Here is a 25,100-nt window from a genome sequence, read left to right as displayed (position 1 = left end):
GCTGTGTCTACACTAAAAAGCAACAGGGCTTCAATCCTGGATCCCAGCTTGACTCAGGCTCAGACCTGCCACACCTGTGTAGACACAAGGTGGGGTTAGGCTTGAGCCAGAGTTCAAGCCCTGGGTTTACACTGCCGTGTGGACACCCCCCACCCCCCGACACTACCACTGTACAAATTAATAATCCCATTTATCTACCTTCCTTTTAAGGGCCATGAGACAGGAGTTGTTCCCAAGATGGGAGGCAGGGGGATCATGATGTGGGGCACTCTTGCTGGGGAGTAGAGAAGAGGTATCTCCAAGGGACTAAGTGCCCTGTATTCCCTAGCCTGTGTGTCTGCGATCCCAGTTCCCCTCCAGCCCTGCAATAGGAACAGGACAGAGAGGTCAGCTGAGCTCTGAGCACGGAGGGACAGTTTTTCAGCGCTCTGTCAGTGACTCGCCTCTCTCCCTTTCCGGAGTGCCTGAGGTCAAGCACATCCTTAAGGGATTGGGTCAGGGGCTGCCAAAGCTACAGGAAGCCAAGAGAAGGGGAACAGCCTTGGGAAGGGGCTGCTGAGCCACGTGAACAGGGGCAGGAACGAACCCCAGGGTGTCATCTCAGAACAGGCCGAGCCGCAGAAAAACGATCTAGAAAACGGAAGTGCCTAAGTGCTCATTTCTAATCCCCAGAAGAGCAGGGGATGATTTTCATCTTAGAGCCACCCCACGTCCCTCCAGAAGTACCAGAGAGGGAGGTGTGTCCTGGATCTAGTCCTGAGCCTCCTGAAATCAGCCGGAGGTGTCCCCTTGGGTTCAGTGGGAGCAGGAACACGTGCTGGGCATAGGGCTCTATGAAGACACTCTCCCAAAGGATGCTAGTAGTGGTCTTGCTCGCTGAGCGTTTGTGGCACTTTCTGTCCTGAGATCTCCATGCACTTTTCTTTGCACAGACCCTTTGGGCTCTGTGATCATGGAGGATCTAGCCAGGGCTCCAGCTAGAGCCTGAATATCTGCAGTACTAGTTTTAGCCCTGCAGCCCGAGCCCCATGACCTTGAGTTAGCTGAGCCAGGCTCTGAGACTCAGTGCTGCCAGTTTTTTAATCACAGTGTAGATATAGCCTTAATCTCCTGCTCCTGATTCCTGCAGTTTAGCCATCTTGGGTGTGAGATCCCTAGACTTTCTGGAACCACAGGCTCAAATCCTGCCAGAACTGTCTCAGCCCTTCAGCATCAAGTAGGCAGAGCTGCAGCAGTAGCAGGTAGTTCACTGTGTGGGCGTGTGATGAAAGGGCGATAAACCTTACACAAAGGCAGATGGGATTAGCTCCTAGACCTAGCACATGCAGTTACCTTTCACCAAGATCCCAGATCCTCAAAGAGAAGAAATCAACCCCCTTGCCCACAGAGTTCATTGCCCACAGACACCTCACAGTACCTGCCAGGGTGCTGAGACCTTCTGAACTCTGCCCATGAGAGGCCCAATGGAAACAGAGCACTTTGCAAAACCCAGCCCTTAGTTAAGGGCCAGAACAGGAGCTGAATACCTTTGGAAAACCGAGCCCCAGTTATAGGCATTGACCATTTGAAAAGCTAATCCCATAAATTCTCTTCTTCCTCACTACCTAGCCAGTCACAGAACTCCCTACCGCTGGCTATCATCTTCCAGGAGCCTTTCCCAGCATGCTCTCCTGGTGCCTGGCCCTTTAAATCTGGGCTGGTGAACCAGCTGCAGCCCTATGGTAGTCCTCTGGCTGATGAGTGCTGCAGGTTGAAACCCCGGCCTTTCTCGCTGGTAAGTGAGCCAATTGACATTGTTTTCTCCTGGCTTTTCCCCTTTATCTGTGCAGATGTGGAACATCCTCCTGGGGAGTCTTTCAGACGACACAGGTTCCCCTCTGGGCTTTGCAGGGCTGTTAAAGGCCTTTTCTGTGCAAGCCAGAGGACTGCACAGAGATGCGCTCTTCATATCAGTTTCTCTCTGACTTTGGATCTCTTTTGGTTCCTGCTGGGCAGTCTAGTTCCTTTTCCTGTTAATATTTAAAGCAGCTGTTTGTATTGCATCATTTTCCATCCATGGGCTCGTTTAGAGCTGTGTTTATAATCCCAGCAATTAGCGATGAGAAAAGACCTCCTGGGTCACTCAGCCTGTCTCCCTTCCAGTGCAGGCTTGGCCCTGTATTCATCTCCGAGTGCTTCGGCCAGACTAGTACTAAGAATCCCAAGTGAGGAGGCCTCCACCACTTCCCTTAGGAGCCAGATTAACACAGCTGGTGGGTAGTGAAACGTATCTTTCCCTGTAGACACCTGTATTCACTGAGTGCCTAAAGTTTTCTGTAAAAGTTCTCTCGGGACCTAAATTTCCACCTCCGGGCACATGGGCTGCTAAGAGCCTGGACACCTATTTCCCGCCTAAGCCCCAGCATGCTCCAGGCCCTGGGGGAAGAAAGGCAGGGGAACGCCTATCTCCCCTGCGGGGCCAGAGGTCACCTACCACATTCAGGTTTCAGAGTAGCAGCCGTGTCAGTCTGTATCTGCAAAAAGAAAAGGAGGACTTGTGGCACCTTAGAGACTAACCAATTTATTAGAGCATAAGCTTTCATGAGCTACAGCCCACTTCACTTCCTTTGAGGTCACACGAAAGGCTCCCTGTTCTCGGTCCAGGTGCCTGGACCTGTTACAGGGGCTGCAATTGCAGACAGATGGTCAGACTCTGCCTGTGGCTGGAGCATGCTCAGTGCAGACAGAATCTTCAGAGTTTTTAGCTGCAAAGCTCGAGCAAAGAGCTGTCCCACTGGAGGTGGATTTTCACAGGGATAGCAAAAGGCACATCCCTAATGCAAAGGGACAAGTTTCAAGTCCCTGCTCTAAAGGGGGGCCTAGAGATTCTCAAAGGAAAGGTCCCCAGAATTTTTTAACGTGAACAAAACCATGCATTTTTTCTCTACGCTGTTTTTTGGAAGTGGCTGGACCATTTGGGCTGAAATTTTCCCGAAATTCTCAGCCTGAGGCAGACACCCAGCATGGAACAGTTACAGTCTGGCAAAGTTATGAGCAACTGAAAACAAAGTCTTACGATGGGAAGAGTAGGGCAACCCTATTCTTAGGCACTGCAGCCGTGAAAAGCTGTGCTGGGAAGAGCACGGAGAGGAGACTTGCAAAGGTTAATGTGTTGTCTGGTATCCCAGGCTTGTGAATGAACAGAGAACTTCAGTTTCCAGGGCCGGCAGCCCCTCTCGCTGCCTGAACAGAGAGGGCATTGAAAGGGTTTTAGTACACAGTGTGAGAGCAGCTCTCTGAACTGGCCCATTCGCCACGCTGCCTTCCAGACCTGAGCATCGCTGGAGGGTGGAAGCGGAAGTGGAACCCAGCGACCCCTGCCAGACGAACACCGTGAGGCCCCCTGCAGTGAGGCCAGCAAAAGCTTTCACTACAGAGCCCTCCCCACGCCCTTCCCTTGCTCTGACCTATTACGGGGCTGTAGAGTTCAGTTTCACCGGCTCACTGCAGCGTCTCACAATGCAGAATTATTGGAGAAGGAAACCCTCCCCCGACAAACTCCAGTGTATCTCCCACTCCAGGAACAGTCTCACCACATCTTAGCCACCCAGCGCCCTCTTTTCCTTCATTAGGCTCCACCTCCCTCACCTGTACTGCTGTCCTGGGTTTTATCTTGTTGGAGTCAGGGCACAAGACTGACTGTTTTGGTGGTGTTATTTGTATCACAATAGCACTGAGGCACACCAACCAAGATCGGGGCTCCATTGCGCTAGGTGCTGTACGAACTAACGGAGAGTCACCACCCTGAAGTGCTTGTAATGTAAATAGATAAGACAAGCAAAGGGCTGCAGTGGAGAGATATAACTTGCAAGCAGAGTGATTGTCTCTGCAGATAGGCCCATGTTATGGAATCATGCTACAGCCCTGGTCTTTGCTGAATTGTCACATGGTTCTAACCACACAGACCAGACCAGCAAGCTGCCTTGGCATCGAACATTTTGTCACGTGCACGAGTCTATGGACCATAAACTGTTTGGGGCAGGATTTTTTGCATGCTCTGTAAATCACCCTGTACGGTGTAGGAAAGCTCTGTAAGAACAGCAGTGTGAGGTTCTGTGTTTGGCGCATCTCATGGACTCCCAGCAAAAACGTTCAGTGCACATGTAAAAAGAGATGGGGGTTGTAACTAGGGTGACCAGATGTCCCGATTTTATAGGGACAGTCCTGATATTTGGGGCTTTTTCTTAGATAGGCTCCTATTACCTCCCACCCTGTCCCAATTTTTCACACTTGCTATCTGGTCACCCTAGTTGTAACTACCAGCCCGGCTAACTCAGCCTGGGATCTGAGAGTCAAGCTGGGCTCTTTGTTTCTCAGATGTCCCCGCCTGTGAGAGGTTATCCAGGCTAAATTAGGCCCTCAGTGACACGTGTGCAGTCCCCTTGTCTTTGGACACCTGCCCTGCTCCGTTGCCATCAATGTCCTTGCACAGAAGTAACTGATTGAAATTTAATACACATCTGTTGATGATGCCCCAGAAGGAAGGGAATCCATCTTGCATTCTCAGCTGTGCTGGCTCCACACCCCCAGCAGAAGCAGAAAGTAGTAAAGAACCTCACAGTATAGTAGTCACTTGAGTCAGCAGCTGGTATTCTGATACACCCAGGGGGGATGAGCTGATGAGTTAAGGTGGCTTTTTTGTATTGTTTTACTGTCTCTCTTTTCAGAGAAAAGCCAAATGTGTTGTCATCTCTCCACTATAGCGAGTGATGGTGCGAGTTGTCAGCATGAAATTACACGTTGATCTCGTCTCTTTGTGACTGTGAAACCTGTGCCCTGTGCTTGGAATGTTCACTAGTGAAATGATCAGCTTGGCTGGGCTCTTGATAATAGAGGATGTCACGTTTTTTACTTGTTGCAGGATCAAATCCAAATCTGGGTCAATAATTTTTACCATCATGTGAGATGAATTTGGTGGTTTCTATCCAGTTACTAATAAGCAGATATTGCTTAAATCAGCCTCTGTACCAGATGACTGGAGGGTAGCTAATGTAATGGCTGTTTTTAAACAAGGCTCCAGAGGTGATCCTGGCAATTACCGCCCAGTAAGCCTAACCTCAGTAGCAGGCCAATTGATTGAAACTATAGTAAAGAACAGAATGATCAGACACATAGATAAACACGATATGCTGGGGAAGAGTTAACATGGCTTTTGTAAAGGGAAATCATGCCTCACCAGTCTATTAGAATTCTTTGAGAGGGTCAACAAGCATGTGGACAAGGGGGATCCAATGGATACAGTGTACTGTGACTTTCAGAAAGCCTTTTACGAGGTCCCTCACCAAAGGCACTTAAGCAAAGTAGGCAGTCATGGGATAAGAGGGAAGATCCTCTCATGGATCAATAACTAGTTAAAAGATAGGAAACAAAGGGTAGGAATAAATGGTCAGTTTTCACAGCGGAGAGAGGTAATTAGAAGGGTCCCCCAAGGATCTGTAGTGGGACCAGCTCTGTTCAGTGTATTCATAAATGATCTGGAAAAAGAGATGAACAGTAAGGTTGCAAAATTTGCAGATGATACAAAATTACTCAAGATAGTTAAGTTCAAAGCTGACTGCGAAGAGTTACAAAGGGATCTCACAGAACTGGGTGACTGGGCAACAAAATGGCAGATGGAATTCTGTTGGTAAATACAAAATAATGCACACTGGAAAAATATAACCCCAGCTATACATACAAAATGAGGGGGTTTAAAGTAGCTGTTCCCACTCAAGAAAGAGATCTTGGCGTCATTGTGGATAGTCCTTTGAAAATATCTGCTCCGTGTGCAGTCAAAAAATCTGACAGAATATTAGGAACAAATTCGGAAAGGGATAAATAATAAAACAGAAAACGTCATAATGCTACTTTCTAAATCCATGGTACACCCACACCTTGAATACTGTGTGGTTTCCCCATTTCAAAAAAAAAATATATATATATATAAAATTGGAAAAGGGCAACAAGAGTGATTACGGGTACGGAACAACTTCCATACAAGGAGATTAAAAAGCTTGTTCAGTTTAGAAAAGGGATGATGGAGGGGGGGGTATATGATAGAGGTCTAGCAATCATGAATGGTGCAGAGAAAGTGAATAGGTATTTACCCCTTCACACAACACAAGAGCTAGGAGTCACCCAATGAAATCACTAGTCAGCAGATTTAAAACAAACATAAGTACTTCTTCACACAACACAGAGTCAACCTGTGGAACTCATTGCCAGGGGATGCTGTGAAGGCCAAAAGTATTAAAAAAAATAATTCGGTAAATTTGTGGAGGATAGGTCCAGCGATGGCTATTAGCCAACGTGATTAGGGCTGCAATCCCATGCTCTGGGTATCCCTAAACCTCCCACTGCCAGATGCCGGGGCTGAATGACAGGGGACTGATCGTTCAAAGTTGCCTTGTTCTGTTCATCTCTGAAGCATCTGGCACTGGCCACTGTTAGAGACAAGATACTGGGCTGGATGGACCCAGTACAGCCGTTCTTATATCCACGCCAAGGAAACCACAACTCCAGCTGGCAGTCTGAGCAAGTGAGCCAAGGATTTGAATAGACACTGAACAACCCTCTCCACCCTAGAGGTGACCCTCCCAGATCAGGGCATGTTGGTACAGCAATCTGGGGCTTGAACTGTGGATACATTATGGCTGGAATAGTCAGCGGGATTGAGCACCTACAACTGGAGCCAGTTTTTCAAAGGAGCTCAGCACCCTGGGTGCAGGGCTCTCCTGAAAAATTTGGCTCTGCATGGATCAAGGAATTCATTTTCCTAGGTTGTCAATCCAGCACCTTCCACCAGTATTAAACTGCAAAACTGCAAGTCCGTCTTGTGCTTCATGCCAGCAGGAATGGCTCATGCGCAGCTCCTAGGACACGTTCTCCTCTGGCGCAGGGGGATTGACAGCTCTGGCGCATTAAGAAATAGGCAAGCGTGGATGCAACAAGGCAGTTTTCACCTGTATCAAAAGACTGACAGTCCCCCCTGCAGGACACACACCAGACAGCGGTGACACAAGATAGCAGGGCTGAACTGGCAGGCAGCAGGCCAAGCCAACAAGACCCACGCAGTGAACAGCATATTTAATGACAGCAATGAAGGGAGTGCTGACTACTGGGGGCTTAATCACTCAATGGTTTGGGGCATTGGCTGCCTCACTGCTCTGTTACGTGCTGGCTGATATTCTGGAGGGCTAACTTCAGCATTATTCCCAAAATGTAGCTGTCTTCATTTTCAGCCTCCTACGGCTCCCCCACCCCAAAGCCCCTCAAAGACGCTGCAAGTCCAACCCTGTTTCTAGTCCCACGGGGTCATGTGCCAGCTGAATTGGTGACAACACACATGGCTTTTTATCCCAATGCAAATGTGCCCCAAGGGAGTCGTGGTTGCCCCAGTTTGCTCTGGGAACGCAGTGGGGACAGAGTCCAGGGGACATGCATGCAGAGGGGCACGAGTGGCATAGAGGGCAGTGAATGTATTCTGATGCCAACTAGTGCATTGGTGCAAGAACTTTTGCAGGATCATGACTGAGCTGGCAGGGGCTTGCAATACAGGTGCTGTAGAATGGACGCAGAGTTTATGCATCTAGATTTTCAGCTAGACAGTGCGGCAACGAACATGGGGCTTCTTGTAGTGAGTGACGTCTTCGTGTGTGTTACTGGTATGGGAAAGTGGGAGCGGCTCCTTGGAAAAAGGAACAGAATTTTGTAACGTTCTGGTAATTTACTTTGATCTTTTGCGTGGATTGTAGTAAATTCTAGGAGGCAGGATGAGCTCTCACTACACACGTGTACCGGACCCCACTGTGCTGGGCACCAGTCTGGGGTGGGCCCTCTGGGTGCTACTGAAAGACAAATAAGTTTGATTTGGGCAGGCCATAGGCCTTGAGCTGGCCCTCTCCAAAGAGGTGAACTTCAGCCATAGTGATGAATTATGTTAGCACACTTTTCACGCTCGGCTGGTCCGTTGCCTGGTGGAAGGGGCTTAATTGCAGGGAATGCACAAATCTCTGAATTCAGATCCTGCCTCTGGAGGAAACAAGGAACTTACTTAGAGCCAGGGCCAAAGAAGCAAAAGTCTGACTGTAATTTGAGCTTGCATCCCATTTACACCCTTATGGATTTTAGTGGAACTTTCCTACCCCCAGATTGTTGGTTTTTAAAGCCCCCAGTGAAAAGCTTTTCAGTTTCAAGACTTTGCCCAATTAAAGAGCAAGAGCAGGAATTCAGAAGCCAAGCACCTGGAAAACAATAACTGGCTTGACCCTCCCATGGAGTTATTTCCCAGCAGTTCCCGAGTCGCTCCTGGCAGCTTTCAGGAAACACACATTGTAGGATGTTTCCCGCAGTTGCGCAGCTAGCTGTCTGCACTCAGCACTTTCTCACAATTCAGCTCAGTGGCCTGCTGACCAGGGTGACGGACCTGCTCAGGGGTTGGGAGTAGACCATGGAGGGGAAGGATTCCTTGGGGGAGGGGAGGAAGTGGGGCAGCTCTAGCCATACATCACCCCCTGCCCATATCCCCCCTCTACAGAAGGGCATAAGGTGAAGCAGCTGTGTGGAAAAACCTCTGTCCATGGCCCAGAATCTTGGTGGCCCAGATTACCCACCCTTTCCAGGGAGCTGACTGAGGGCCCCAAACCGGCCCCTCCAACTCAGGTGACTTCTTCCCAGGAAAAACCAAGAAGGCTTCCATATTATCAACCTTCATCCTCCTCATCAGCACACACCACCACCTGTGTAGTGTCTCATCAAAACAGACTGGGCCCTGAGGCCCATCTTACAGACTGACCTGCCCTAGGTTTCAGGTGGGGATGCTGGAGCCCCACTGCATAGGAGCCAGTGATGCCCAGTTCTAACTTATTGACTCTGTTAAGACTCATTCCTAGAGACAATGAGCACAAGCTGCTCCTCACTGTCACGGAGCACCTCTGAGCCATACCTGGAGTAGCACTTTGCTCAAGTGACCAGCCCCCATCTCCCCCCTTCACCACAGGCCTCAAGGAAACTCCTCAGCTAAGCTCCAGGGTAGGCTGTGAGCACTTGAACTAGCACTTCTGCAGAATTTAAGCTTCCTGTTTGCTAAAAACCTTCCCTAGTAAAATGCACATGGTGCTGGCTTCCTGAGGCTGCAGGCAGCTTGGGTGCTGCTGTTCTAGCTAGAGGGGCTAAGCTTCACTGATGCTATAGCAAGCAAAGGGAGAAGAATCTGAATTTGAGCTGGGGAAAGCTGAGCACCACGGCAGGGGAGGTCAGTGCAGGGGGACACTGAGGGAGCGGCGGAGTGGAAGAGGAGCCCTCCCCTTTCCAGCAGCCAGGCTTTGGGGGCAAAGGGAGAAGAGGGCTGGGAAAGAGTTGCTTTTCCACTTCTATCAGTCCAAGAGGCGTAGACTTAACCTGTCTCCATACTCCCACTTGCCAGAGATGAACACAAAAGAGGGATTCTCTGTAGGGTTGAGATGGGCCCCTGGCAAGAAGCCCAGCCCCATCCCATTTCCCGGCAGTCTGTTTCACCAGGGCGTTGCCTTTCATACCTGCCTCTGGCTAGCAGGCAGCTGTCAAACTTTTCAAGCCCTGCCTTGAAGAGGCTCAGGAAAATCCTTAGTCACCCCTGGCAGAATAGCGGCTTGGGAGTTCAAGTGAGATCAAGAGGACCAAGCGGGGCAGGGGCAGAATTCTCAGCCAGGCAAAGGACTCGTCTGCGCCCTGTTGATGCAGCATTTTAGCCACGTGTTTGAGACCAGTCTCGTGAAAGCAGCACAATGCTGATATTCTGGCGTGAGGCACCGTGATGCTGGTATGCCAGTAAATTAGGAGAATGGTGTTAGGCACCTTTATAACTGTGTCCACATTAGGCGTTGCACCAATTTAGTACAAAATGCAAAACCATGCTCTGAAGTGTCCCTAGCCTCTGTTAGCCAGAAGCTGGGAATGGGCGACTGGGGACGAATCACTCGTTGATTGCCGGTTCTGCCCATTCCCTCTGAAGCACCTGGTGTTGGAAGACAGGATAGTGGGCTAGATACACCACTGGTCTGATCCAGTATGGCTGTCCTATGTTCTTAAATCAGACAGTTAAGTCAGTACAAAATTCTGAGCCTAGACCCACCCTAACACCCCTTGGCCAGAGGGATGCAGTACAAAGAGGCGTTCGTACTCTTTCAGCCACCCCAAGGCCCCTTTACCCTGCCAGACTGGTGAGAGTGAGAATCCAGACCAGAGTGCACAGAAGGGGGAGCTGTGGGGGGACATGCCCCTTGGCCTCCCTCATTGGCCCTGGTGTGGCGCTCACCATTATCAGGGCACTGGCTTGTTTTTAAGCTACCCAGCAACAGCGCAGAGAAAAGGCAGGGAGCCGTTAGGTTAAAAAAGTGATTTTTTTTTTTTAATTTTTAAATTAATAAAAAACCTTCAACCTGTTTAAGCAAGATTCTGATTTGGAAACTAAAGCCCAAAAGCTGCAGCCCCTCCCTGTTGCCCTGGCTGGACGGAGCCCCTGGCCCCTGCCGCTGAGCTGGGTGGGGGAGGATGGTCCTTTACACAACTGCCCTTCCAGCTCGGCCTCCCCATGCGGAGCATTGTCTGGTGTAGGAACAGGGCCAGTGCAGGATGGTGAAGGAGACCAACTGTTCCCCAGGGTGAAGGGGGCAAAAGGGTGCATCCCGGGGCCTGGGCACGGTGAGATTTAATTAGCATGAATCCCAGGCTCGCTTGTTTTCGGGGGGATGTGCCGCAGACATGGATGATTTTCAACAGAGGCCAAAGGAGGAGGGCTTTACCACGCCCAGCAAGGATGTCCAGGAAATCCAGACCCCCAGCTCCACCCCCGAATCCTCTCGCTGACCTACAGTGGACTGGTCTACCTAGTATCTTGGAGTCACACTGTCCTTTGGGAGCTTCTGATGCCCGTTTCCTGGGCCTGCCAAAACGCAGCCAGGTGTTACCGAGAGGGCAGAGGTGTTGGCAATGTGCCATGCTCCTCCTGGCCCAAGTTGTTCCGGCAGGGAAGCTGAATGCGCAGCCATACATTTCCTTCCCCAATCATGATCCTGCAGCACGGGAGCTCCGGGTTCAAGGAGCACATTACATCCCTGCGTGGGACGCTTTCCAACAGTGGCCACGTTTCAGTGGGTGCATCTCCCCCTCCTCCCTCACTTGGTAAGAGCAGATTTCAGGCAAGCCACAGGTCCGAGTCATACAGCCTTCTGACGGCCAACCCCGTCTCATCTAGGGGCACCCCAGCAGCAGCTGCCAAAGAACAGGGGAGGGGGGAAGCGAAGCCAATGACAACAGCTTCTGAGCCACCCCCTCCTCTGCGCAAGGGAAGCGCTCAGTGTCCAGCAATGTCCTCTTCAGCCAAGCGGTGTCGTCACCATCCTGCGATTGCCCACCAGGCTGCCAGTCTCTTTCCATTGCTCTCATTCTCTCTGGATTTATATACATTAGATATTTATATATTATATAGTTATATATTAAAAAAGAAGACCAGTTATTGACTCTCCGGAAGGGAAAAACCACACGGGCTGACAACTATCCCAGCAGAGTTACAAAAAGAATTATAAAATATTCCAGTGCGATCTTCGGGAACCCCCTCCCCTACCGCCCTGATCTCCTGCACCTCTTCTCTGTTCTCCCCCCTGTCCACCCCCAGCCTCCCTCCCCCGCCACTTCAGTGTTAACCAGTCTTATCTCTGCCCATCCATTGCAGCCATAGCTTTCTGCTGGGAGCCTCCTTGCTGAGACACGGGTGGCCACATGGGCTGCTGATGGTGGAGATGATGGTGGAGGTTGTGGCTGGTTGGAGAGGACGGTGGCATCCAGGCGGGTTGGTGATTGGGAGGTGAGGAGGCCCAAAAGGGACTGAAGTTCCCCGGTGGAGAGCAGGCCATCGATGTGATGGGGCTGTTGCTGCTCTGTAGGTTCTCTGAGGTCCGCAGCTTAGAAAACATAGCGAGCGCGTCCGGGAAGTTGGGAGGAGTGGCTGGAGTATTGCTAGGTGTGCACATCTGCAGGGAGAGAAAGGAGAGAGCATCAGACAGATTGTACACCAGCGACCACCACCACACCATGCGAGAAAGGCAGAGCCCATCATGGTCAGCTGGGAACTACCCAGATTAAGCCATTTCAGTCTCAAGGAAGGACGACACCAGCCCTCTCGCTGCGACTTTTCTCCTGCCGTGACGTTTGGAAGGCCACCAGCGATGGCCACCTACAGTAGGGCTGCTCAGAACTGATCCTGCTGCAGCCACCACAACATCTAGCCCTGATCAGAGCAGGCCTCAGATGTGGCAGCCACAACGGTGGCTGGTGTAACTAGGGCTCCCAGTGATGGTGGAGCTGAACTGATGTTCGCAACTGACTGTACAGACAGGGCAACAGAGACTGGTTCCTTGCCCAAGGTCACAACAAATGCCTCAAGCGGGAGTCCCGCTCCATTTCCCTGTCCACTGGGCTGGAGTCCTCCGATTGTAAGCCTCGGGCCCAGGGTATCCTGGGCTCTAATTCCACTGGTGACACCAACTTGGTTTGGCCTTGGAAAAGTTACTCAGCCTCTCTGCACCTCTACCGAGGGGATGTAAAGCCACTGACATCAGAGATGGAGGAGAGCCATTGCTGTAATGGCGTTCAGACCACCCCACTGGGGTCCATTCAGGATCGTGGTCTCTGTCCTATTCCAGTATCAAAGGAACCCCGCCCTTAGATTCCTCTACCACGTCTTGCCCTGCTGCTTGTCCCCATCCCCTGCTGGCCTTGGGCACCTGATGAACCTCACACTACACCTTTGCTAGCCTGCCAGACACCGGCTCCCTACAATACCACTTTCTAACCGCTGCAAAGCACGCCAATGAAACAGCAGAACGTCCTCACTGCTCTGCCTCGGAAGGAGGGTGCCGTCTTCTGACTGATGCTACCAGTAAAGCCCAACTTTTCTGCAACTGCACGGCCTCCCTCAGCGGGAGGGGGACCCGTGTCCATGCCACAGAAATCTAAGGCCTCTCAGTTTGGACATCCCAAAGTCGCAGATCACGTTGGAAGATCTTGGCATTTACCTGCCATCCAGCCTCAGAACAGGCTGAAACCAATCTACCCCTCCTCCACCCACCTCCCAAAGGCACCGGGATCTGAATCTCTGCAGTCAGCTCCTCCCTTTGCAGCACCCAGGATTCTCTCAGCAAGCTGCAGCCCCTCCTGGCACAGCCTCTTCCCAACACTGGCTTTAAAAAGCTCCAGGGCTTAAGGTGCGGCTGTGCAAGGCTCTCCCCCTTCACCGGCCTTCAGGTGAAATTCACCGAGGCTCTGCCCTGGGCTCAGCCTGTTCTCTTGTGTTTTGCCTGGCTTTGTTTTGAGGCTGGTGCTGGCTCTGTACACAGAACTTCATTGCCGGATTCTCTTGCTGCTGTGCATCAAGATCTTAAAGGGGCGCTAGCAGGTTAAAATATGTAAAGCTATTTTAAAGGGATGCAACTGAAATGAAATCTAGTCAGTTATGAAGGAGATTATTTAGTAGCAATATGGTAGTACTTAGGAACCCCAAGGTCAGGGCCTGCTGCACTTGGTACTCAGAGTTAGGAGTAGTTTTGGGTGCTCCAGCTGTCCCTGAACAATTCCCCCCCCCCACCAGTCAATCTCTGTGGTCATAGTCACATTTTCCTATTTAAAACCTTTCACGCAACAGCAAAGGACAGAGACACCCAGGCAAAGAGGGGAAACTGACTAACTGATTTCACGGGGGGAAAAGGATGAAACTGGCTATATGCAAAATGCTGCCAAATGAACAAACCAGCCAAAAAGGGAATGTTTCAAATAACTGTTCAGTTCCAGTATCCTAGGAGTTACTGTAACAATAGGTGTAAACAAACAAAAAACAATCCCCAGACAAATCTGACTTGGAGGTTGGGGTCCGATTAGTCGAATACTAACGGTACTTGAAATTGAGAGATTTTGAAAGTCTAGTTGGCATTTATTCTTTCAAACGTGTTGTGATAGTAAAAATAAACTAGCCATTTCACTCCCTGCTTTAATTGCAACCCCCTGCAGGGGAAATTTTACTTTAAAAGCCCAACTCCAAGCAACAGAGTTTTTAAAGGTCCCAGAAACATTTCTAGGGTTTTTTGTTTTTATTTTTTAAAGCCTAACTTTTGGGTCAAATCAATGGAGAGTCCCTTTAATTTACTACAAGAAACAACCCTAAAAAGAGTCAACCAGAAGGTCGTGAAAAAGGTGACAAACCAGTTCCAGGTGCCTCCCTGAAAGACTGTCCCAATATTCTGATAAAGTGCCTCCTATTCTGCCCTTGTGATCTGTTTTGCAAGTTGCAGGTATTTTCAAAAGTTATAACTGACATGACAAAAATCTAGAAACTCAATTTCCAAAAGCACATGAATGGATCTCCACATCCAGGGTCTGACAACAAATCCAGCATTGTAGTCAGCATAATTTAGGACGTGAACATAACCAAAGTAGCTCTATGGTTCCTCCTCATGCCTTTCCAAGGCAATCAGGCCTGTATTATTTCTTCCTCTGATCTATTACCACTTCTTTTTTGCAAGGCATCACTAGTGTGAGAGAAGCTGGATCTACCTGAGTTTCCAGCCTCTGCTCTAAAACTCACAGGCTCCCTTTGGGTTAAGTCCAAGAGCGTATGTTGCAGATATCAGAGCAGTGCCATGTCTGCCTATAGCCAGTGGAGGGGAATGAAGAGGGTGAAAGGAAATTTCAGCTCTTACAGGAGTAAAGGGTCTTGCAAACCACAACCTTCCCCACGCATCTCTCCAAACAGTTTCCATGAAAACCATGGATCTAGTACAAGAGATCTGATCTCCCGGCTAACCCGTGGCTGGACTCGGGTTCAGTTTTTCCCATTCACTAGGAGTTAAAGGTTCCAATGGAAAAAATGTGATTCAGAGGCTATAAAGCAGCCCCTGAACACATGGCAGTGAGTGTCTGCCTGATCAGCGGTCTCGTTGGGGGGAGGGAGGGGGAGGAGACGTGTGTACATGCAGTGCTACTCCTGCTGCTGAACAAGTGTCCAGATTGTGGGTCCCCTCTCTGGACTCACCAGGGCCTCATGTTAACAATATCCCAGCGACCCAGGGTAGCAACCGAGACAGGAGCGTTACCACAACAAACAGAACTTGCAGGATGAGCGGCTGCCTCTGTGGTCTCACTGAGGACTTTGCTCTGATTGGGTTACTGCCACTCTGCTCCTCAATCCCCAGGCTCTACCCCCACCCCCCCAGCACCGAGGACACTGGGGGATGGCAAATGCCCTCAGCACAGTCTGATTGGCTCAGCTTGTCCCACCTTCATAATCTGTGAATCTTTCAAAGGCGTGTTTAAGAGGTGAAACAGAGAGGTTTGTTTGGGATTTTTTAAAGGCAAAATCAGAGAGGCCCCCCAACCCCCCATCTGACATTTCCACCCACTATAAATAGACCGGGAGAAACAATGTGTTCAGAAGGACAGAATATGCCATAGGTTTGGGAGAGTGAAGGGGAGGAACCTGACTGGGGAGCAGGGAAGTGCATTAGAGGCCGCAGAAGCACCCTCTAGGACTGGCAGGCCCCGTGCACAACTCATATAAAGCGAAGAGGAAGGAGAAGTCATCAGATCGTTACAGCCATCTCAGGGGACAAAACCTCGGGGGGGGGGGGGGGGGGGACTAGCTATGCAACCGTTTGCAGAAGTGAAGCAATCTTTGTACACTCAGACCACTGGTGTGGGTGGTGCCAGAGAGACAGACAGGAGAGGTCTTTGCACCAAAGATTTTACACGATCTAACTTTTTTCAGGTCTCCCTTGCAGAACTCTACCAGCCCCCAGCAAGCAATGCTGGACAGATGAGGAAGTTCTCCCTTGAGGCCCCTAGCTGCTACTGTAATGCAAATAAACTTCCCTCCATTATAATCCAGGTGAAGGGTGGATGAGTAAATTTTGTGCTGGGGCTAGTGGTCCTTTGCAAGACTGTTCTTGGCTATTTAGATGATCTCACCTTCTAACTATCCCCCAGTCACAATTTACCCAGCTCTAAGGGAGTGAGAAAGAAGTGGATTTATACACGCCCCCAAAAACTTCAGAGAGGACAAACACAACAGCCACTGTGAAAAGCAACTTATCAGCTTTTTTCCATTTCCTGGTAAACCAGGATAGTTCTGTGCATTCGTTCTAATTTTAGTCTCAAGTGCCCTCCCCCTCCCGCCGTGCCGCGCCCCCCCCCTCCTTTCTAGGCCGTCCCCAGGGCTCCAGCTTAGTCTTGTGATAGGTCTTTATATTTTTGTAATCAGTGTCACACCCTCTCTGTGCAACGGCGGTGAGAGAGAAAACTCCAACTCCGAGACCAGCCCACGAGAGACGGAGCAAGCTAGCTAAAGCTAGTGCACAGAGCGCACGCCACCCAGTCTATGGAGCAGCAGAATGGATGTGAAAAAAACCATAACTAGCAGAGGCAGAAAACCGGATAGCCTGGGATGTACGGGGAGCAGGCAGCAGCCTGTATCATCATCAGGCTCTGACGTCTGTGGGGGGTCAATCAACTTCGATGCACTTGGCTGGAGGCAAAAAAGCTGATAAGATGCAGTCCCCTGCTCGAGACAGGTCCTGATTCAGCAAAGACTTTGGCACGTGCTTAACTTTAAGCACGTGGGTGAGTGCTTTGCCAAATCAGGGCCTCGATCAGCACAGTAACAAAAGGGGGATGCTTCACAGAAAATCGCATGGTTGCGCCTGGATAAAGAGAAGTTAGGAACACAGCCCACAAAGGTCACACCCTTGTGATTCAAAGGAAAGGTTCAGGAAGTCACTAGTGGAATCAGTCCCTCCTGCTACAAGAGGGACAAACCCAGAGAGGGAGACTGTCCCAGCTGCTCCCCTCTAGCGGCCCAGGGCAGAACGGCAAGCCCAGAACTTAAGAAATACCAACACTGGCCAAAATAATGAATGGGGGAGGGTGCAGGCATGAGGGAAGGGAAGGCATTGCAACACACACACACAGTGACTCACCCTTCCTAACCGCCCCCTTCAACAACAACAAACAAAAGCTGCAGAATGAATCCTATAGCTCAGCAACCGGAAGCAGAGTTGCTAGTTTTAGTCTTGGGCATAATCTCCAAAATCGCTACCTGGCGTGAGACTCCATTACCGACCTTCCGGAAAACACCCTCTTTATAAACAGTCTTGTAAGAACAATTCCCAGAGTCTGCCTCCAAGCGGTTCGGAAAGCATGTTTTAAAAAGGACAAGGGGTTTGCTGGATTTTTACAAAGGACAAGATCTGTATGTGTCTTCCCCTTAAAGAGAAGCACTGCACCAAAACCTTGTCCACACACAGACGTTGCACCAGTTTAAAAACTGATTCAGTTGCTCTAGTGCAAACCTGAGTGTGTGGACTCTCTGAACTCGTTTTATTGCAGCTTGAAGCTCCACTCGTAAAAGTCAGGTTTAAATTGAACTAAGTGTCCACAAAGGGATCCGCATTGGTTTAAGAAATCAGATCAAACACTTATTGTGTTCAACTTTGTGAGTAAACCAGGCCTAAGTTAACTTCTAAACATTGTACTTGTTCTTCATGTATGTTCTACTCATCTAGAAAGGAAGAGCTGCCACAATCCTCCTGCAGGTCATTGAGACTTGGGTATAGCTATCTTAATTAAACCCATCTTATATGAAATATTATGTGTCAAGTTTCTAAGAAGCCTCTTTCTTTGTACCCTCAAAATTTGTGCCTGCAAACAGGCTCTTTCATACAGCTGCCTTGTGTGCTGGGAGGGAGTGAAGAGGCAGAATTTTGTAACTGGTGCCAATTCTATGGGAGTGAAGTTGCAGTAAACCTGATTCACTCCCCCACCATACACAGTTGCCCATATCGGTTTGGGGAGGAGAAGGGTGAGTGCGTTCAAGATCTTAAGACTCATGTCTAAGGTTTTTTGTTTTGTTTTTTTAAGTGTTTGCCACACAACCTAACAGGCAATCTAACTGATTTTCCCAGCCTAATGATTTCTTATCTAATTAGACTGTGGAATTCATTGCCACAGGAGGTCAGTAGTGCTAAAAACGTATTCATATAAGTGCCCAATCTTTTACTCTTGATAATAATATCCAGAGTTGCTATAGGTAGCGCTAATTAATTTTGGACGAGACAAAACCTCATGCTTCAAGGTTTAAGACAATCTTTAATTATTAAGTACTAGACAGAAATCTTTGGTGGGAGGATTAGGGAGCATCTATCTCCTGTGGGATTCTTACACTGGCCTCTGTCACAGCTGGAATACTGAACTAGATAGATCTTGGGTCTGATCCAGTCTGGCTATTCCTATGTAGTGAATACACTAACAGAGAGTTTCAGGATTTACCTTCTTCTTCCCACATAACTTTTGTATCTTCTCTTGGTGATTCTTGGTGACAGCTGGGATTATGCAAAGCGCTCCAATAACGTAGTTTGAAAGCATCCCTAAATGGTGCAGCCAAAAGGAATCTAGGTGGGTTGTCCTCATCTCACCTTAGTTTAAAGACAGCAGGCCCAATTCTGCCATGTTACCCACACAGAGTAGTTCTCATCACCCGGGGTTAGGGCGGTACAAATTACTGAACGCAAACCAGGTCATGTGCAAAGTGGCCTGAGTGCCTAAATCTTCCGTCAAAGAGAAAGGCAGAAGAAATGATCATCGTTTCGGGAGAAGTGACAGCCAGCAGAAAGTGATTTGCAATACATAGCTACAGGTCCCCAGATGCTCTGTTGGTTGCGGGGAGCAATAGGAGAGAAATATCACAACTTGCAGGCTCTGGCTACGCAAGTCCTATTCCACTTCCTCTGTTGGACCAGCAGAGCCTGAGTTTGTTTGTGAACTTCAAGAGATGGTGTAAGGGCCATTTATTCCCTAAGGGGCTAGATTCTGATCTCAGCTACACTTGGGGTAGCAGGATCAGTCCCAGCTGATTTCAGTGGAGTTACTCCAGGTGTACCCCAGAGTAACAGGATGCTGCCCCTCAGACTTCTGCCTGAAAAATGGAGGAAAAGAGGTGGGTTTGATCCCCAAATTCCCCTGGGTCCTTTTCATTCAGACACCATCAATAACTTGAATTGCTTTTTATTCTTTGGTGCTCAGCTGCCTTCAGGACAAGCCCATTTGACAGGTTGAATAAATAAGTTAATCTCGTTTGTGCTCAGAAGACACGACCCCACGTGACAGCATGAAAAAACTGGAGGGATGGGGCTTCTGAGCTGCTGGACTTTTGTGCATTGGCTGGATATTGCAGGTTTAACGAAAACACTGGCCAGAGAAACGCACTCCAGCGGGAGCTGAACCTTCACCCCAGGGGCAGGAGGAGAATTATTATTTTTTTTTAAACAAAGTGATTAAAACAAACAAAAAGCAACAAGGACAAATGGGCTCCTCTTTTCTGGCTGGTTTGCTTTACAGGACCCAAACCTTTCAGGGTATCAGCTCCTTGCCACAGAGGCATTTGCTGCTTTAAGGACTGACTTCTGTACATCCAAGGGCAGGGAAAGGTGGGTCTCAAACCTGCCTCATTTGGATCCTTAATACACCAGCCCGTGCTTGAGAAAACAGCTGGAACACCGGAACACAAGGGGGGATATTTTGCTTGCATTCTGCAGGCACCTTTTTGCTCCTGTGATTTTTCCCAACGCACCATGGCGTGGGGAGAGGAACGGAACAGACAGCAGCAGAAGACAGGGGCCAAAGGGGGGTGATCGGGGCATCTGTATGCAGGGACAGAGACCCTCCTTGTTGCAGGCAAGGACCTGCAGTTTTATCAGGAGGGCTGATTAACTTCCCATCCAGCTATGTCAATATCAATATCCCCTACATTTTACTGCAACTAATCAGATCCAGTAAAAAGCTAGAGCAGATTCCACTGTCAGTTTATCCATCCAGTTAAAAACAAAAACCACCCCAAAACCAAACAATTCAACAACTTAGAGCCGCTTTAGAATCTGGACACTCACAGTTTGAGTCTATCCTTCAACAAGTGAAATCTGGCTATTAGACATTTCTGTTCTGGAAATTATATGGAACTTTCAGTTACCAGGTAAAAGGCCCCAATCTGGCAATGAATTTCAGGCAGCCAGACTCCAGTTGAGCTCCCTGGGGGTGTTGCCAGGCTGAGCAGTCTGCAGGACTGGGGACTAAAAAGCACCCCATTTGCTACATGACTTTTCTCCTGTCCACAAAGAATACTTTTTTTTTTTTTAAACTGATGAAGTTACCCTTGGGTGTCCCAAGAAATTCTTCACTTAGAAGGTTCAGATCGCATTTCAGATGGGTGTATCGACAGGCTGGAAATAGGATAATATGAGCGACTTATGTATAAGGTTAATGGCATGTAAGAATTTGTGATCTGGGGAGTATCCCTTATCTAAAGAGAAACAGGTACATCTGTGAGATGGTGCACAGCTGCTCACTTTGTGTGATTTTGTTGGGGTTTGCTCATAGCTTTACTTGTACAATTGTGTTTCAGAACAAATCAAGATACCGTAAAAGCTCTCCTCTTACTCTCCATTCTCTCAGTGATCAGAATTGTTCATGGCATTTAAGTTTGAGCAGAAATCTCAAGACGTTAGGGCAGGGAACGCCACCCAACAACAAAAATGTGGCACAAAAGTCAGACTAGTATCTGGGAACAAGAGATGAATAACATTTGGCAAACAGAAGGGTCACATTGCGGATCATGACATGTATACCAGTTTCCTGATTAATGTGTAACTGGTTATAAAAAGAGGGAGGGGTGAAGCTAGCCTACCAAGCAGCCAAGATTTCCTTTGCTTGGAAATACTATTAAGCCGCTTTTAGGGAATCCAGCATTTGTAAGCTTATAATGAAGAGGGTGAAAGCTGGACAGCACTGAGAGGTTCTAAAGCATTCAGGGACAGGCTCCTCTGCCTTTTTATTTTGATGAGACAACGTCATAACTGAAGATCTGCTTAGATCTGAGTGTCGAATCATTTTATGAGTAATGGGACAAGCATGCCAGTGTCACTGCTCCTGCATCTGACTAAGTATCAGGGTTCAAAGATTTTTAGAACACCAGAAATGAGCGTTCAGCGTTGAATGTCAGTGATTTTTTTAAGCTATTGGCTAAAATGTTGGCCTCCCTTATTTAAAAAAAAAAAAAAAAAAGAGAGAGAGAGAGCTTGGAGGGAGATTTCACTTCTGTTCATATTCCAGTTTGGGGTTTCTAATACTCTGGTGTAAACCAGCCTGATTAAAACTCGTTAAGCTTCCTGTAGCAACCAGGCATTAAATGATTCAGATTGGTAAGGAATCACTCCTGCTGTGAGTTAAGCATTTGAAACACCTTGAATCACCTCTGCATCTTCAGAGTTTGATCCGGGTTTGTAAACTAGTAACTGCAACCTCTAGCTTTAGTGAAAGCTTGCCCTCAATCAAGCCACCCAAGGACGGTGCCTATGAATTTCCAAGCTCATTTACAAATACAAGATAGGATAAATCTAGTGTTAAGCCTAGGAGTAAAGGAACAAGATAAATCTAGTTCCTTTTCTGAAGGCTTTCCTAGTGTGCTAGCAAGAAATCCTGAGACTCAGTCCAGTGCCTATCTGACTTCTATGTCCAGCTCAGCCACCAGCTTGCTGCATGACCTTGGGCAAGTAATTTAATCTGTGCCTCAGTTTCCCCTCCCACAATCAGTCTTGTCTATTTAGATGGCAAGCTCTTCAGGGTAGGGCTGTTTGCACAGCACCTAGCACAATAGGGAACTGTTTCTGCTGAGGCTTCTAGGTGCTACCATAATACTCTAATGCTGGGGAGAAATTTTGTGCCAGGAAGGGAAAAAATAAGTGAGGAAATAAGAGCATTAATACAAAGTTCCCAAGAGCCATTTTTCTGTTTTATTCCAAATCTTTTAGAACTGGCCGCAGGTTTTAACAATGGCAAGTACAGGAAAAGAAAAATCTATGACTTAGCCTCCATCTACTATTATCCTCATACACAGCACTGGTTTAGTTTCCTAAAAAAACTTCCTCTGTTTCGCTAAAGAGACTTGCCCTCAGCCAAGGTCAAGTAAAGTTTTGCTGAAAGTTCTAAGGAAACATTCAAGGGAAAGGGCCTGCCCCCCTTTCCCATCCCAATTCACTTAGATCTTTTACTTGTTATAACTATCTAGATCTATGTGAAGACAAACTATTTCCTGGCAGACATTTTGGCTCCTGTTTACATTTTCAGTCTGTGTATTTCTCTTGTTGCAGACCAATATGGCTGTCACGAGGACTGACAGTTTTGAATGCACAACCACTTCTGCTTGCAGCCTCATGTTCCCCTCCCCAGTATCAAAAGTGGCCTCTAAAAATGCAGACCCTGCCTGTGCAAAAGGAGGGAATCCCTCCCCTTGGTTCCATATTTTTATATGGCTTTTCACAAGAAAACTTTAACAGGTAAGGGGATGGGTAAGAGTGGCATCTGATGAAGCATTTGTAGCTGCTTTTATGAGGCTATCAGAGATAAGAAATAACCTCTTCGGATTTCATTTATTCATGAGATTAAGGAATGGGGCAGGGGAGGGGGGGAGGGAAGAGAGTAAAGACACCACTGTAAATTTCATTCTAGCCCACAGGAAGTGAAGATACCATAGGGAACAGCACGTGTCTGTGAAGTTTGGGTCACTTACCATTTGATGGTGGTGATGATTGTTGGGAATGTTAGTTTCTTGAAAAAATGCACTCAAAGCAGTCTGCAAAAAACAACAATTAGTTAATTCCAGCAGCCAGACAGAGCAAAGGGGGAAATGCAAACACACAGGATAGGGGCTAGTGTTAGTAAAGACCCTGGAAATGTTTTGTTTTATAAAACAAGTGATTGGATCTTGTTTTTCCTCCCTTAAAGTACGTTTCAACTGTAAACAAATCATTTGAGACAACAAACAAACACGACTGATCTAGCCCTTTGCATTTCACAACACAGGCATAGACTGGCTTTGAAATGCTAATTTTCTCCCTCGCAAAAGGAGGAATGAAGCTACAAAGGAATCCAAAACAAGAACACAGCCCCGAGCCCTTCCCCAACTGGATTGATCCCATGCCTCCCTAATCCAGAAACACAAAACACTGCAGGCAAGGAAGAATCCGGCCGAAGTACCAGCAAAGCGCTTCAGTAAAATCTGGCCAAGAGACCCCATGTCGGTTTCGTTAACACGAGTGACATTAAATCAGGGAAGGAAAAGGGGCAGGGTAATGAAGTCTCCCCAGGAATGTAAGCCTTCGCCCACAGGCCAGCAAGAAATTGACAAAGCCCCACGTGTAATTATTTCCTTTGATGTGAACAGTTTTGTTTTTTTTAAACTACACTTGTCATCCGCTTCCTCCCCCCGTCTTTATCCACGTGTAGGGAGTTAAAGCCGTTCTCACCTTACATAACATCCCCCCGTTTAAAAAAAAAAACACAACCGAAAAACGGGTACACCGCATTTTACTACACAGGCTTTCTCCGTATTCATCAGCTCCGTGTGGGGCTGGGAAGGGGTTCACTCCGTAGTGAATCCTCTCCCCAGCTCTGGAGCAAGCTTCCCCTATGAATTCTCTCCCCCACCACAGAAATCGGGGCGAAGAGAGACCAGACCACGTTCCTATGCTTCATTCCACGGCCCAGGAGAGCCACAGATTTAGTTACAGCGCAATACATAAATTGGTACCAGGAGATCTGCAAGCCAGTTCCCCCCGCCAGGAAATTACATGAATAAAATGTACTCTCCCCTCTTCCCACAACAGCAGCAACAGACATTACGTGCGAGGCCTCGTGAGTTGCTGGCCCCTGAAGGCACTTGCTGCAATAGGTAATCGTAATGAAGTCCTAGTAAAAGGATGGTTTATGTGCAGCTTGCCATTCAGCGGCGGCGCCAGGGCCCCGTGTGGCACGGCCGGCCGGGTGTCCCAGCTCTGTTGTTATTTAAAGCCGCGTACACACACACATTCCACCCCCACAACTGTTTCCAAGGCCAACTGTTTTAGCGAGAAAGGAGAAGCGATGAGGCGGAGGAAAGGGGTGAATCCGAGGGTGGAAGGAAAGGCAGGAGGAGCGGCACGCGAGGCTCCCACGGACCCTGCGCCCCCGTGGGGTGTCGTCCGTCCCCCCCCGCCTGGTCAAGCCACGCCACGCCACGCCACGCACCTCGAACTGCCAGTGAGCCGCCTGCAGCAATTGCTTCGCCTGGTCGGCCGCGCAGCCCGCGGCCAGCACGAACTGGTTGATCATGACCTGGTGCCTCAGCTCCTCCATATTCACCGACATGGCGAGAGAAACGAAACCACAACAACGGGGGAAGCGGGGCAGAACACACACACACACACACGGTGCCGCTGCGGCGTGCGTGGGGAGGAGAAATCCACAAAGGCCCTTCCCTCCTTCTCCTCCGCCCCACACTCGGCTCCCCCTGGCTCCTCGGATCGGCCAAGCCACCCCTGCTTCCCCCCGCCTGCTTCAGTCGGCACCGAGCCGGTTATGCTGTGCTCCCCCCTGCCCCGGCTCCTCGGCTGCTTGAGCACCACAAACAACAGCAGCAGGGGAGGAGCATGTGGGGAACGATTGGGGGGGGGGAGACCGGAGGTGTCTCAACGTTCAGTTCCCGGCGTTCCGAGCCCGCTGATTGGCCACCGCGGTGTTCTTCACATGTATGAACGTTCGATTCGAATCTTCCAGCTCCCCAGGCTGTGGCTGTTTCTCTCGCTCCCTTCCCCCCCAGCTCATGCTTCATTGGGGGAGAATGAGCCATCGGGCTCTTTCCCCATTGGATGGCTGCTGTGTTTTGGATCGGGAGAGGTCCATCATTGGCCTCTGTCTTTCCAGGGGCGGGGTGAGGCTGTGGTCTTGTGCGAACTGAGCTGGAAAGCACGGCCGGCTTGTTGATTGGCTGTCACTCCTTTCTGTTTTTCTCTGGTTGAAAAAAAAAATGTTTGTAAAGCCAAGTTCATTCAGGAGCTTCATTGAAACCAACATGCTCAGCTGGAAAAGCAGGACTCGACTGAGCAAGAGCAGAAACAGCTCTGACTCATTTCCTTTGAAAGAACGAGTGATCCTGAGAACCAAATTTATCACAATAGAAAGCACATTTGCAACTT

The 25,100-nt window shown here is 48.9% G+C and overlaps 1 protein-coding gene across 1 annotated transcript; it reads right to left on the bottom strand.

Moving 5' to 3' along the window:
• Positions 1 to 10,383: 10,383 nt before the first annotated feature.
• On the bottom strand, positions 10,384 to 24,661 carry UBALD2 (UBA like domain containing 2). The gene is made up of 3 exons (XM_084647502.1): positions 24,154 to 24,661; positions 22,658 to 22,720; positions 10,384 to 12,026 (listed from the first exon to the last, which is right to left on the bottom strand). The coding sequence occupies exons 1-3, from the start codon at positions 24,271 to 24,273 to the stop codon at positions 11,706 to 11,708; spliced, it is 504 nt and encodes a 167-aa protein (XP_084503628.1). The 5' UTR covers positions 24,274 to 24,661; the 3' UTR covers positions 10,384 to 11,705.
• Between the last annotated feature and the right edge of the window lie 439 nt (positions 24,662 to 25,100).

The sequence above is a fragment of the Lepidochelys olivacea genome (assembly GCF_965140295.1).
Source record: "Lepidochelys olivacea isolate rLepOli2 genome assembly, chromosome: 14".
In the NCBI taxonomy this organism is placed as follows: domain Eukaryota; kingdom Metazoa; phylum Chordata; order Testudines; family Cheloniidae; genus Lepidochelys; species Lepidochelys olivacea.
The sequence above is the reverse complement of the archived record's forward strand: the minus strand, read 5'-3'. Positions and strand labels throughout refer to the sequence as shown.